Consider the following 15,863-nt stretch of genomic DNA (forward strand, 5'->3'; position numbering starts at 1 on the left):
CATGCTACAGGAAGGGAATGTGTGTGAGGTTCCGTATGTGTGTGTGTGTGCGCGTGCGTGCGTGCTCGCGTGTGTGTGTGTGTGTCTCATCCCGCTGCACTGCCCGGATGACATCATGCCTGCCAGCCAACCAACTGTAGAATGCAAAACCAATGCAAGTGTGGCATGCCTCTGTACCGCGTGTGTGTACGGTGCCTGCCCTGGGAAAAAAAAAAGTTTAGATTTAAAAGAACAAAAAAAAAATCTAACTGATATAAATATAGATATATACGTATATATAACTGAAAAAGAACAAAATACCATTCTTTTTAGATGAACATGTAAAAGAAATGTGTGTATTTCTTTCTTTGATAAAGAAAAAAAGAAGATACCTTCTGCATGAAATGTGTCTTTGAATGCAAATATAACTTTTAGCGACACTCTTAGGAGCACACGGCATAAGGCGGAAACCGCGGACTGATCAAAGGACCTTTGAATTACATTGGGTTCCTGTTCATAGGTCAGAGTTCCTCTTGAATGAAGAGACCAGGGTGCCAAATGTACACCTGCCACTGGGTGAGGCGTTGGTCTTGGCTGAGGAAGTGTGGGCGACGACAAACTGACAAACGCTGACGACAACGTAAGGGTTACATGGGTATGAAGTCCAAACTGCATGGTTTAGATCTATTTGAACTTGACTGGCATGGAAAAAACTTTTTCGCTGAGGAGATTGGGATTAGGAGTATGGTACTTTCACACAAGACCTTTTTGGTGGGGGTCTTATTAACATGGATGAGATGGCCCTAAAACCCCTTCCCCATCTGATACAATGAGTTAATTTATGTTGTTCGTTGATATATCTCTAGAATAACAAAGACACGATCCGGAAACATCCAATTTGTTTGTAAGAAGTAAAATTTGTGCCCGAAAGTTGATCGCATGGGATGTACCATATACCAACATTTGAGACGCACACTCCTAATTCACTTCCCCGAGGCCTGAATCATAAAGTCTTTGTGCTTTCCTATCAGACGACTTGTGACCTGAGGCATGTCTGAACCAAACTAAAGTGTTTTCTGGTCCTTTTCAAATCAATCCAAGCTTGAGATTTAACTTCAAGAATCATTTCCGAAACAGAAAGGAAAAAGGTAAATTCAAATCGTTTTGGTACTCATGTCAACCAATCTGACAAAAGGTGTTCGTAATTCGACTGGGAGCACATATATAGAACAGGGCAATGTTAAACTTCCTAACAACTAAGTTATCAAGAAGAGTCTTATGAATTAATTTCCTCACCCTAGGATATTCCTCCATATTAAAGAACCGTACTGGGGAGTGCCCGACCAGCTCAGCGGGGTTACAAGGAGCCTTTAAGATACCCATACAGGTACAAGACCTTTTCTGCTGGCACTAGGAGAGGGGTCAGACCTCTAACCTCAAACAACGTACACAGATCGAGGGAGCCGGATCTAGTAAGTCAGTCTGTCCATTCTGAGCCATTCCCCCCACCACCCCAATCACGTTTGTTTTGTTTTCGCTTAATTTTTGCCCCAGGATGATGCAAATGGTACTTTGTGTGTGTGTGTGTGTGTGTGTGTGTGTGTGTGTGTGTGTGTGTGTGTGTGTGAGTGGTGCGTAAGAATGTGCATCTTTTTCAAATGACGTCATAGACATCCATGACGAGCCATGTAGGATTATTCTTTGCCAAGCAAGATCTTAGATGTTGTCCCAAAGGCGTCTTTTGAAAGGGTGTATCGATGGTAAAGGGAGGGGTGGGCGTGGTTTGAACACTATGACACAGGAACACGGAGCTGAGGGTGTGTTGTCGCGGCCATGTTTTGTGTTGCTGTGGCCCCCTGCAGTCTCTCCAGTAATATATTATCAGAATGTAGAACTACACACGGATGTCATTTTTAGTGAGCGAATTCAGAGAGATACCGTTCCTTTTTTTTTTTTCATTTCTGCTAACGTACAATCCCGAAACAATATCACTGCTTTTTTATTTGTATGTATTTTTTTTATTTCTTCTGTGATTTTAATTTCCAAACTTTGGTTGGTTTGAACGAGGTATAAAGACTAAGAAGTCAATGGGAAATTGGTCTCTTTGTCTTACGAAAATGCAGAATTAGAAACAGCCAAATGATGTTGCCTTGTCCTTCATGTATTTTCAGAATATACCACATTCCTCAGTCTCATTTACATAGATGAAACATCAAGGTTGAAAATATGTAAGTTTGCTTCAGTATTTGAACGTTTTCTTTGCTATTGAGCAAAATGATGATGATGATGATGATGATGTCTAGTATTTAAAGTCGCAATGTGCAAGATTGAGCCCCTTCCCGTAAGTAGGCGGGAGACTTTCAGAATTAAAAAAAAGAATTAAATAAGTGTTCTGACCACTATAACTGACAGTGAACTATGTGATGCAAACTAGCGTAGCTCGGCTGGCTGGGTGGCGTGAGTGGGAGGAGTTTTGGGCGTATTGAAAGTACGATTATTGTTAACAAAGGGGCTCCAGCAGGGGCTGTTCAGCCTTTTTTATTCATGAAATATATCGTATTATAGGGTGTGATTTTATCACAACACTATTGAAATCAAAATCCATCAGCATTGACTAGAGATTTGTCCAGGTAAGCTACGAGCTAGCTAGAAATGTTACACATTGCGACTTTAAAGTCCTTATCCAGCATTTGGTCTCGCATACCAACCAGGAACACAGAACATATCCTTGTATATTATCAAGAGGTAGGGTAGTGTGGGTCAACGAAAAAGACGATGTAACGCACAGAAATGTTGTGTTGTTCTTATGGGTGTGATGGATGTATCTAGGGTTAGAGTTGTGTGTCTAATCGCAACAGCCATGGATTATGCACTCATTGGCATGAATGTATACTGCCAGCGTGAAGGGTCTTAGCAAGATGACATGTTGAATCTTTCCCACGTATCTTTCAGTGTCCATCCTTTTATTGTTTTCATGACGATTGAGTCGGTGTCTTGGTTCTTTCAGTGCGTGACCAACATACAGAACAAGGTGAATTGTTCAGGTTGTCGTGTACGGTTGTAAATATCTCCCTCCTGTTCATGTATGATTTACCGCCAGCTATGATCTCTGTGGGGTTTTCCAACTCTTCCGCTGTGGACATTTCTCCCCCCCCCCCCCCCCCGAAAGATGTCTCTCATCAGTCACCGGAATGTTCCATCTTACAAGGAACGTATGGGGAGAGGGCGGAAAGAAAGTGCCACTTTGAAGAGAGTAGAGAGAGAGAGAGAGGGAGAGAGAGAGAGAGAGACAGAGAGAGAGAAAAGAGGAGTGGCTGGGTTGAAACTGAGAGTCGATCCTGAACTTGATAGTTTGGACCCCCTCGCTCTCTGTCTCTTCCTCACTCCATGCGTCTTGTCACTTCACTGTGGACCATACAGATTGACTGGACTGAAACCACAGGTCCCGGGAGCAGACACAGACACAAAGCACTTCTAGCACAACTGTGTCTTATTTAGCAAAGAATGCATTCTCTTTTCCTTTTTGTTCAGATTTTAATTTCTAATAATATATTTTTCAAAAATTATTCTCTCCCCCATCCCCCCCCCCCTTAATGTATTACAAGTCATATACATTGTAAGCATCTATATCTACAATGTACCACCACCAGTAAGGCTGAGTAGTATTTCATGGGTGTTTTTTTTGGAGGTCACATTTGCCAAATAACGCAGAGAGTTGTTGCTAGGTTTCTATTGCTCTTAACATGGCTGCATTGTGTCATATGGACTGATCCTGAAACTCACAACAATGGTATTCTTTAAGGGGGGGGGTATACGATAACCCATGCCCTCCATGTGCCATCTGATCAAGCAATAAATACAATCAAAGACGAAGAATGAGAAAAACGATCAAAAACGCAACGATAACAAGACTAAATATTCTTCATAGGATTCACGGGAAAAAAACGGAAAAATCAAAAATGCTGCATTTAACTTTCTATCCCTTACACTGTACCGAGGTACTTATGGTCCGTGGGCCAGACATGTCGGCATGGCAGCACCACCCGCAAAGCAAAAGTCAGACTAGGTGATTGAATGTACTATGATTATGTATTTTTGTTTTTTTTGGGTACTTTTGGTTTTGTTGTTGATTTTCTTTTAACTGAAGAATGAACTTTTACTTTAAAATATACAGAGGTACCTCTGTATATTTGTACAGGTGTCAATGTGGAACATTATTAGAGGAAAGAGGAGGGAAGGTTGGATTGTTATAGAGATGCATATTCAAGCAGACATGAAAGAGTACTGAAGATTTCTTCAATAGCGGGAGACTGCCTTTCTGGTCTTTGTTAGAAAGGCGTCTGGGTCTGGCATCCATGTGACTGGGAACTGGCCCCGTACCAGCGCCACTGCTTGTACGATTTCAAATCTGAGTAAAACACAGAAATCTAAGCTTGGCCTTTTCTTGTAGCTTATTATTCTTGGAGGGAATCTGAACTTCACTAAATGTAAAGTTGTACAGTGTATCTTACTGTAAATACAATCTGGGGGATATTTTTGGGATCCTTTTGTAACAGAAGTGAGGGGTTTTCACACAGCGCTAATGTTTCTCAACCAAACAAAAACCGTAGTTGACTACCAGGCAGTCCCTGTTAATGACCAAGTTGATGGCTGATCCCTGATTAGCCCATCTCTGTTTCGGAGGTTCACACAGTAACATCTTTCGCTGTCTTTCATGTCTGCCTGAACATACAGTCGCTGGACTGCAGGATACCCCCGGCTTGGTAGCAGCTGAGGGTGTAGCTGTGGCTAAGCTAGCGCCAGCTCTACGGCAATCCAAACCGAGCGAGCTATAACTACCAGACAACCCACCGGAGAGCAAGCCGACTAGTTATACAACTAGCTAGCCAAGTGCTAGCTGGCTGCTAGCAGGGTGTGGTTTGGGGGTTGGGTGGATCGGGGCCGCGAACATAGAAAGTAGGCCACTGAGCAAGCAGCCCCTCTGGGATACTCAAGACGTTTGGGTATGTGGTGGTCTGTGCAGAGAGAGAGAGCCAGGGGTGAGGTGGGGGGGGAGGGCCATGGTGTCAGAGGGTTCTTTCACCCTACAGGTCTGAGGGCCCCGGACGGTAACTCAACAAATAGAGGGAGCCGGGTCGACCATTAAGGGGCCCCCTCCCCCAGCCTGGGAGTGGGGCCGTCAGCGTGGTGAGCTGTGTGCAGTCAAGACGACCCTGATCACCAGTATGTCCTGCAGGGGCCGGCCCGGCCGTCTTGGGCCGTTGTGCTCGTTTCCTTCTGCCAATTGAGTTTTAGGAGACTGCTATGTCACGGTAACGGGGATGAGACGGTACTATTGCTGGTATGGGTGTTGTTATTATTCTGACTATTATGATTATTATGATTTTTAACCCTTTCTTTTGTACTGACAACAATGGGAATACTGTATAGTTGTAAAGGTGAGATTTCCTGCATTATGATAATGGTGACATTGACTACAAACTGGATGTACATATTGTATCCATTAAAAACGATGCAATTAAGCTTTTCTACGCTCCAATGATGAATGGTTTCTTTTCATTTATTAGCTTAGATGTCAATAAAAAAGTGTGTGTGTGTGTGTGTGTGTGTGTAGGTCTGTGTGTTTGCATGTGTGTGACGATTTGCACTAGTTTGTCAGGTTATCCTCACTCAATCATCCCCCTGTGTCGCCATGGGGACGGTGGTGCGAGGAGAGTTAATGGCGTCGCCCTTAGCAACGGATCCATTCCTTTTTTCCTCTTTATTGAGAGAGCGAGAGACCTTTTAGACCCTGAGTCGCTGTAAATTGCATGAGGTCATTGCAATAGAGGCATCTCTCATGGACATACATTAGGTCCTCTCGTCTGGGGAGCAGCTAATTCTTAACCGTCCCTTCCCCCCCCCCCCCCCCCCCCCCAGCCCTGCCCAATGAAAAGACATTAGTCACAGTAGAACAAAAGCCCGGACATTTCTTGAACCTCAAACGAACAAACGAAACCAAAATACAATGATACAGTCGTGTCACGGCCCACAAGGTTATAAAAATACTCACCACTTGCAAAAGGGAGACTCCAACCTGCAACGGTGCATCTCTTAAGAGTTAAGGGATTAGTGGTAAAAAGCATCCCCCCCCTCCCCCCCTTAGGCATGCAAGAGCCAGGAAGAGACCACTACCCTTTACACACATACTGATCCCTTTCTCCCCCACACGCACACACACCAAAGAAACAGAACGGAGATGGAAATGGTGGGGTTGGTTAGGCCATGCAACTAGGGGAACAATGAGAGGAGGGCAGATCTCCATAACACTGTCAGATTGGTCAGGCTTTCCAAACCCTTTTTCAGCATTCTGACCGAGAGGAAAAACTCTCATCAAGGCATTGTCACTCACTCACACACACACACACACACACACACACACACACACACACACACACACACACACACACACACACACACACACACACACACACACACACACACACACACACACACACACGGTTGCATTCCTGTCGTAGGTTGGTTCTAATGAGGGGAATGGGGTGACAAAAGCTAAGAGCCATGGGACTGGACAACAAATAAGAGGGACAGGGCACCCGATAAGTATACAAGAGGGACCGGAGGACTCCGGGACTGGGAGGGGACATTTTATCAATATTTGTATAATGTCGTAGAGACAACTGCCTCCGGCACAGATGCAATTTTACCGTCTGAAAGAGAGATACAGGGAGATAAGATGACTGGGAGACAGAGAGCGGGAGGAAGGAGGAAGGAGGAGAGAGGGAGGGAGGAGGACAGAGGGAGATATAGAGCGGGAGCCAGACAGAGGAAAAGAAACAGTGAGATATGGAGCGCCAGAGAGAGAGAGGGAGAGGGAAATATTGAGAGAGAGACAGCGGAGGCAAACCAAGTAGATCAGGTGGTGTACACAGAGAGAGAGATGTAGCGGAGGCTCAACGAGTAGATGGGGTGGGGTGACTCACCAGCATGAAAGCAACCAATACAGCGGAGAAGCTTTAAGCAGACCAGGATCGGCATGAGCCCCCTCGGGGGGGCCGTGGAAGGAACAGTGACATGTGTGTGAGGAGGAGGATGTGTTGTTGTTGTTGTTTACCTTCTGTCTGTCTTCTGAGGGACGCAGCTCTCTTGTCCTTTTCCCTTTTGTTGCCGTCTTCCCGTCCCCACACATGATAGGGGAGGTTGTCACACGATAAGAGTTTTGGCCGTCGACAGGGTCAGCGTTGGCATCGGCAGTCAGTAAGGCCACAGATAAATCAGTTCAGGTTCTTTATTAAAAACCCAAAGATAAAAACTAATAAATGATCATATTGCTTAATACATAACTGGGATATTTTTTATACGTGAACTTGTTATGTAAATATATATATGTATATTTATCTATATAAATAATTCATTTTGTATTCATAAATATAAGTGTATGAATATATTTAAATGTGTTTATCGAACATATTATCAAAAGCCAAAGATCTCTTAAGGGAGTAACACTGCGCTGGTTATAACAAGAGGGTGTGAAAAAGGAGAAGGAGGAGGTGGAGAATGAAGAGAGGAGGAGGAGGAGGAGGAGGAAGAGGGGAGGAGGATACAATTCTTCTACAGAGCCAAAAAAAAAAAAAAAGAAAGGAACTGGCTTGAACCAGTTTGTGGCTCCTCCGGTTGCCCCCGGATACGGATGGAGTGAAAGCGTGAATTGGGAGCTCCGAGGAGCTGCAGCTGCCTGGTTTCCATAGCGATGGTGATGCAGGGTAAGTGGCAAGAGAGAGAGAGAGAGAGAGAGAGAGAGAGAGAGACAAGAGGACAGCCAAACGAAGAAACAGGGGATGGAAAACGAAGGGAACAGAGCAGAAAGAAAGAAAGACAGAGAAAATAGAAGCGAGAGGACAGACGGACCCTACGGAGGAGGGGTAGACAGAGGGGGAGTGGAAGAAGATGCAGCACAGATGCTGAGTTCGGACATGGATCCCCATGACTTGCCACTGGAGAGCGCCACCTTTAGAGGAACCTGGGAAACACACACACACACACACACACACACACACACAAACACACCCAGACACAGGCCCCCGTTCAGTCACACAAAGACCTTTGGATGGCAGAAAGCCCACAGATCAGTCCCGAGGGTGTGATTCCTCTTCGACTACAGGATCTCAGAGCTCACCTTGAGATGAACTCTTAAAGAGTCAATGTGCTGCAGGGCCTCCATGGTACCTTTCACCAGGCCTGGAGGACACACACACAAGCATGAAAGCACACATGCAGCAAATTGAAATCCAAATACCACCACTGTACTGTAAGTGGCCACAGACAGTAACCACTATGCATCTATGAATCTATGCGTTTGTTAAACATGAGTTTTTTTTGGGGGGGCGGGGTTCATCGCCTCAGTGCAACCACTGTATAAGAACGGTGTATTGGATCTCCTTAGCGAGGGCGTTGACGTTTACCTGCAAAGTGCTGCACCTGGGAGTCCTCCACCTCGTACAGCAGCTCATCGTGGAGCTGTGCTATCAGTCTGCAGGGACCCAAAGCAAACACACGTAGCTAGTGCTAGCAATGGTACCGGTCAGCGGGAGTACAGAGATAACACAAAATTGGGGAAAATGTCTTGTCGCTTAATGCTTGGCAGTGATTGGTTGACGAGGGGAAAACATTTATTGATGCATTACAGTAGTTGGTTAATGTGCAATGAATAAATCATCATTACTGCACTGGTTATTCCCCCCATCCCCATGACTGCAGTAGCTAGGAGACCACTACATTACCCCCCACCATATTTTAAAAGCGGTGGGGGTGATGGTGCCCCCCCCCACCTCCCCCCAACTGGGAGAACAATGAGAGGGGGGGTCGATTTCCATAACACTGTCACATTGGTCAGGGTTTCCAAAGCCCTTTTCACCATTCTGACCAAGTGGAGGTAACGAGGGACAGTGCGCATTGACACACACACACATACACACACACACACACACACACACACACACACACATTGCATTCCTGTTGTCGGTTGTTTCTAATGAGGGGTTGGGGAAAAGTAAAGAGCCATCGGACTAAAAAACAAATAAGAGGGACAGAAAACCAAATAAGTGCACAACAGTGTGGGGACTGGGGGGTGACAGGCTGGGTATATTTCATTCATATATTTATGATGCTGTGCTGACACATGCTGCCGGCATGTGTCGGCACTAGCTGTAGTTTCAATAGTGTCATGATTCAGAGAGATAAGGAGACAGGGCGAGGGAGGGAGGGAGAGAGACAGATTGAGATACAGAGATTGAGAGAACGAGAAAGCGAGGGAGATACAGAGAGGGAGAGGGAGGGAGAGAGAGAAATGGAGACAGACAAGCCGAGAGGGAAGGAGAAACAAAAGGCGACATAGTGGTAGACAGACAGAGGGAAGGAGAGAGAGAGAGGGAGATACGGAGAGTGAGAGAGACAGAGGGAGTGAGAGAGAGACAGGGGAGAAGAGAGGGAGACACGCAGAGAGACAGACAGAGGAAGGGAGAGAGATACAGAGGGAGACAGACAAACAGAGAGAAACAGAGGGGGATATGGAGACAGAGTCAGGAATAGACAGATAAAGAGAGAGATATGGAGAGACAGAGAGAGAGGAAAGAGAGAGAGGGAGGTATGGAGGGAGCCAGCGGGAGAGATTGGTTGATTGCAGTGCTGGGTTGATTGCGGTCGAGAGGGGGAGGATACCTGGCCGAGAGCGAGCTAGAGGAGCAGACTTGAGAGGAGATCCGGATCATGGCCATTTTACAAAGGTCAGCCGCAGAACCTCAACAGAGAAAATAAACACACACACACACACAGTTAAAAAAAAATACACACACACACACACACACACTGTGGCAACCCGACTCTGTGAGTGACACGCCTCCTCCCCCCAATCAGTTTCTGGTCTGTTAAAGCCGTAAAGGCACGTTTATTCAACATAAAGACTACTATTAAACACAACAAAAAGAGTCTTGGATCTGTGAGCGCTGGAGGAATCTCCGGACTCCGGTATTCCTGTGTCCCTCTGGGTGGAATCACGTCCCGCGGGTACTCCCGTGTCCCTCCCCCTCGAGGACCGGTCCCTCCACACACAGGAGCTCACAGATGACAGGGTGACAGGGTGAATCCTACCTTGGACCACAAAGTTCACAGCCTGCCTCTCCGCCTGCATGCGGACCCCCCAGTCAGCAGAGTGGATGAGGGGAAGAGTACGGCGACGCCCCATTATGGACACCACATAACCTAGGCAACAGTGGGAAACACAATATTTGAATGGTTTTGTAATCAAGCGGACACTTTTATCCTAAACGACTTTTGATTAAGGAGCAGGTGGGGGCGCGGTCAGGGCATCTTTGCTCGAGGGTTGCCTACGTGATTGGCTGCCGACATTGGGGTTCCAAGCCACAAACATACGGATGGGAGGGAGCATTATGGTCGTTATGGTCCGTCCACGCTATGTCTTTGTAACCACAAATAGAGTCAGAGTAGGGTCGGAGCTTTGGGAACTGTAAGACGGATCGAGAATGTACGACTGGGGCAAAGTGTTTGGATGAAGACGGTGAACAAAATCAAATTTCTCAGAGGTGGAAAGCAATTTTTTTTTACTTTATTGGTTTTTATCTGGTTAATTGTTCCTTGGAAAGATAGTTCATATGACTAGCAATCAGGACACATCATCGCCCCTCGTTCAGAAATCCATCACTTCTATCAAGCCAGAGCAATCTGTATTCTTTCCACTTCCCAGATTTCTCTGCTATGGCTTGAAAAAATGAGCACTACTAGACTACCCCCCTCGACAGTCTCACACACACACACACACACACACTTTTAACAATCAACATTCAACGATGTCAGTGGAACAAACGTTGGTTTACAGGACAGGAAGTGCTGTGTGTGCCGGCCGGACAGGTGTTGACAGAGGAACAACGGGTGATAGGGAGGGAATGGCCGGGGATGGGGGACTGTTGGTGTGGGTGGAGCAGGACTGTGATGGAGCAGCTTGTTACAGCTATTGATGGAGAGCTGATGACAGTTAGACCCAGTGGGGACACCATCATATCACATCATCACCATCATCACTTGTGACAATGTGTTTTTCTTTTGCAGGACTGATGGCGATTCAAGCCTTTTTTCAGAAAAACACTCAAGAGATTGATTTCAGAATCAAAAGCACAGAACATTGCTTTTATGTCATTGTAATCACTTGTGATTCGTCATTTCACTTTTTTCCGCCGGTCGTTTGTGTGGGATGTCGACTCATTAAAATGCACAGGGTGGCTCTGAAGGACTGTCTACGGAGGGCTGCACTCGTTTCATCTCGACCCAGGTAAGGGCCACGCTTACAGTCAAGAGGATCCTCTGTCATCGATCGACCCCCGAGGGAGCTCCAGCTACAGAAAGATAAAACCTATCAGCATGCCAACAAAGGTGATGTTGAAACAGTAATATGAGGTGATTATGGTAAAGTCAGGCTTACACTGACATGGGGACCAACACGCACACACACACACACACACACACACACACAAACTGGCATGCAGTCAACAAACGTGTGATGCAGGCATGGTACACACAGTCACACACACAGGCATTCAACAAACACTCACTCACACACACAGCATCCCCCGCATTCCAACGGCAGGACAAAGGAACAGGCTTTGGAGCCAAATCCTTTTTTAGTTCCCCTGACTCTTAGCAAAGCCATCGGTACACATGCACACACACGCACACTCACAGGCAAACACACGCACAACAACACACACAGAATGATGTTCTTCCTAATGCGAACACCACATCACAATCACACACAAAGCACTCCATAGCACACAGCCAGGCAACACTTTGAAAATACACAGAAACATGCACGCACCTCCTCCATGCACACACAATGCGGTCTGTGTGTAGTGCACCCAGGTATTTGACCCTTTTGACTGGGAATGTGACCCCACCTCAGGGAAGTTCATTGACAGGGATGTGTCATGCACATTGTGACCAGAGACCCAACACATCACGTAACCCGTGCCTTTCCCTTCCAGAGGTGAAAGGTAAGGGGGCCATGGACTGGGCCCCTGGAATGCATATGTGAGTTTTTGTTTTTTAACTGCCGGGGTCTTTTTGTGTGGTCAAAGCTCCTGGAATGTTCACGCCATTTAATTGAGGGGAAACAAACCATGTGGTTGCTAGTGACATGTGCGTCAACAAAAAAAAGGTAAGGTGTACTTACAACGTAGTTCTGCATATTTCCCCATTTTTTGAAGTTTTGAAGAAACTCCAGATTTATCAAAATGGTGTATTGTTAAAGTTCAGTAACACAAAAGTGTGTGACATAGGAACAGTGTCTGCCCCAAATGTGTGCAATGGCCATCTATCCATGCAGACATTGCCTTGTGTGTTCACCATGTCCTTGGGATGACAGAGGCCTTCTGTATGAAACTGCCTTTCGATCAAATGGGATTTTAACCAAACATCCAAGAACGCAAGGGCAAATCAGTGAGTGTGTATATGTGTGTGTAAAATGTGAATGAATAGTGTTACATCACAAGGTGTGTGTGGTGTGTGTGTGTGTGTCCCCGTGAGGTCAATGGATTTCCACAAAGACGCTGGCGGGAGGGTGAGTCGCTGTGATAGAGGGAAACCAAGACTCCGGCCTACGACTCGTCCCATCCCTCAGCCTGTCACAAAGTCAATGTATCCTAAGAGACGGGGGTTGTAGTGCAGAGCCTACAGTATTTATTGGTGTGTGTGTGTGTGTGTGTGTGTGTGTGTGTGTGTGTGTGTGTGTGTGTGTGTGTTCTGGTCTCAGGTGTGCTGCGTTGGCGTTTTGGTCAGAATACAAATGGGGCTTGCGACGTCCCGGGCCCCCCAGACGGTAACAACCCCTATCACAACCCAGCTAACGTTTGCACATCTTGTCCACACACACACACACACACACACACACACACACACACACACACACACACACACACACACACACAGACACACACACACACCAAGATGCAGCTCCCCCCTGCCCCCTGTATTCCCTTGTGTGTGTGTGTGTGTGTGTGTGTGTGTGTGTGATGTGTGTGTGTATGTTTTTCCAAGAGGGGTCGATACAACACTAACGCACAGCTCATGCCCAGTTAGTTCTGCTCACCACTGTTTCCAAGCCTGTGAGACACTTCCCTGCTTGTTCCTTCAAGTCCCGCTCCCATGGGAATCTGGGACACGGTCAGCGCAGTGGTGGCCGCCTCCGTCTTTCCGATCAAACGATGCGCTTGTAAGTCCCTCTTGTGTTTTTTAAATATGGAGCTTCAGAGTTGAGTGGAAGTTCAGCATTGCAGTGTTATGTGTGTGTTTTGTGTTTGTGTTTGTGTTTGTGTTTGTGTTTGTGTTTGTTTGTGTGTGTGTGTGTGTGTGTGTGTGTGTGTGTGTGTGCGTGTGTGTGTATTACATTATAATATACATGGACGATGACATGGCCTTTTTCTTCTCTAAAAAGTAACAGGAGCAGAGATTCTGAACCTTTTGGGTCAGTCTGGAATCGATCTACCTCTATGTCATCATATTCAGAGAATCATCCACCAGTTCCTCCCTTTTTCCCCCAGTCACGCGCAGTTTAAACAGTTTTCAACCCAAAATCCCAACATGATCCATTACAAGGTAGTGGCTGTGTGATAAGACACTGCGGTGTGTGAATGAAGCCAAGCGATGGTCACTCACCCTGTTGGTGGCACTGCTGGACGGTGGCCTGGATGAAGGTCTGGACCTCTCGGTACGTCTGGAGGAAGCTGTCCTGGAACCTGCTGGCCTGCTCCGAGCTCACGCCCAGGATCCCAGAGAGACGTTCCCGGCCTGACCGGGAAAATGACCAGACACGTTACATCTCACACTTAGTCCAAGACTGGATATATTGACCTCATCACCAAGACTGGATACATTGACTTCATTACCAAGACTGGTACATTGACTTCATCACCAAGACTAGTTATATTATCTGCATAACCAAGACTTAGTATATTGAATTAATCTGCAAAACATTGACTTACTCACCAAGACTGGATACATTGACTAAGAATATGCATGCGTTAAATGTGTTTGACCGTGGTATTGACGGCAGCACTCAGTTTGACCCGGAACAGGTGAGCATGAGACAGGGGCATGATGGATTGGTGGTGGCGTGGTCACATGGCGTGGTCACGCATCGTGGGTTCATAGTAACGGCAATCTGGGCTGAGATTGAATCAATGGCTCACTGTTGTGAGCCATTAATTCTGCTTGATGGAAATTAATTAAGCCTTACAAGTAACCTCTCTCATATGGATTCAGCTGGTTCTGATGAGGCAGGAGCTGGATCACAGCGGACCAGGGGCCCACCTGCAGCCGGGCGATACGTGTTTCTACCTCAGACTGGAACACACTCACACCTGGGCCCAGCAGCACGCACAGCACAGCCAGGAGAGCTTCACTAGGTCTCCCTCCCTATGTGTGTGTGTGTGTGTGTGTGTGTGTGTGTGTGTGTGTGTGTGTGTGTGTGTGTGTGTGTGTGTGTGTGTGTGTGTGTGTGTGTGTGTGTGTGTGTGTGTGTGTGAGGCCATGACTCCTTGCCCATCTCCCCTCATCTTCGTGATTGTCAGTGTTCTGTGTCCATGGCAACCCCTCTCTCTCTTTCATTGTGTTGATTAGGAGCCCTCCCTTACCTCACAATCTCTCTCTCTCTGTCTGTCAGTCAGCAGCTCGCTCTCTCTAACTCACTCTCTCTCTCTCTCTCTCTCTCTCGCTCACTCAATCTCACATTGCCTAATAGACCATTTTTCTCCAAACTGTGTCACATCACTGAAACAAGATACGGTCTGAATACCATTTCCCATTGTCTTTAAAGACATGCCTTTCCCCGGGAGATGTGATATTCTAACATCTCAAGGAAGAGACAAGAGACAAGTCCATTCCGACGGCTCCTTGAAATCCGTGCCAGGCTTTCACGCACAGCTTCTATCTAATTAACAGACTGTCAGAGACAGTTTAGGTGTAATTAAATACAAACAAAAAAGCCCCATACGCATCCTAAAATCAATAAAATATGTTTTTTTTTAAATTTCCAGCCATATAAATGAAGGAACTGGTTGCCATTGGTCTTCGTGGTTTTTGGATGACGCAGGGGGTCTCTGAAGACATTAATGTGGTCGCGGTGGGGGTCATAAAACGTAATGGTCCCCCGTATCATATTTCAAGCGGGCGCACAGAAGGCAGACGGCAGGCAACAGCACATGCACAGAAACGAAGTGTGCTCAACACAGCAGACGCCAGACTATGGCAAGCACCAAGGGCTCTCTGTCCAGTCATCTGTGAATCCAGCCCCCTGATTTAGCTAATGGTGCTTGACCACACTGGCCCAGTTGGAGAAAAAATGGGCCATGGGTGAATCCATACAACAGGATTCAGGACTTCCCAGGTATCCACTTCAAACTGCACTGCGTATTTCACCACGGAGAGACCTTGTGTTGCCACAGAACCCCCCCTACCCCGCTCTGAAACAATAGGGTACTACAGGGATAGGTTTTCTTCCTGTTTGTGTTGCTATCTGGATAATATCATTGAGGCTAACCCTGTTGGCCTCGTCACAGGCTAAAGCGATTAGCTGTGCTCCAGTAGCATAATGTCATTAAGGGCTTGTGAACTGTTCTGCTATCTGCGTCCGTAAGCCCATTATCTCACCTCCTGGTATGATCCACCCGGAGGAATTAAACGCGGGAGTGGCTTTTGATTGAAGTCCGTCTCTGCGCACTACAGATTCGTGGATTGAGAATTTGGCCGGCGTGACCCGACTCTCACCGCAGGTTACAGTCCTAATTATTTAGACTATAACTGAAGGTTACAGTCTGGTGGGG

The 15,863-nt window shown here is 46.5% G+C and overlaps 1 protein-coding gene across 1 annotated transcript in view; it reads right to left on the minus strand.

Moving 5' to 3' along the window:
• Window positions 1-7,888: 7,888 nt before the first annotated feature.
• Window positions 7,889-15,863, minus strand: part of poln (polymerase (DNA directed) nu) — a gene marked incomplete at both ends in the record, with an annotated part of 42,231 nt that continues 34,256 nt past the window's right edge. Inside the window, 6 exons of the mRNA XM_084487501.1 lie at window positions 7,889-7,999; window positions 8,156-8,217; window positions 8,442-8,509; window positions 9,697-9,775; window positions 10,126-10,236; window positions 13,699-13,830. Of these exons, the coding sequence (XP_084343627.1) occupies window positions 7,889-7,999; window positions 8,156-8,217; window positions 8,442-8,509; window positions 9,697-9,775; window positions 10,126-10,236; window positions 13,699-13,830 (563 nt within the window). The remainder of the gene's footprint in view (window positions 8,000-8,155; window positions 8,218-8,441; window positions 8,510-9,696; window positions 9,776-10,125; window positions 10,237-13,698; window positions 13,831-15,863) is intronic.

Source organism: Micromesistius poutassou, assembly GCF_964030765.1.
Source record: "Micromesistius poutassou genome assembly, chromosome: 23".
Taxonomy (NCBI): domain Eukaryota; kingdom Metazoa; phylum Chordata; class Actinopteri; order Gadiformes; family Gadidae; genus Micromesistius; species Micromesistius poutassou.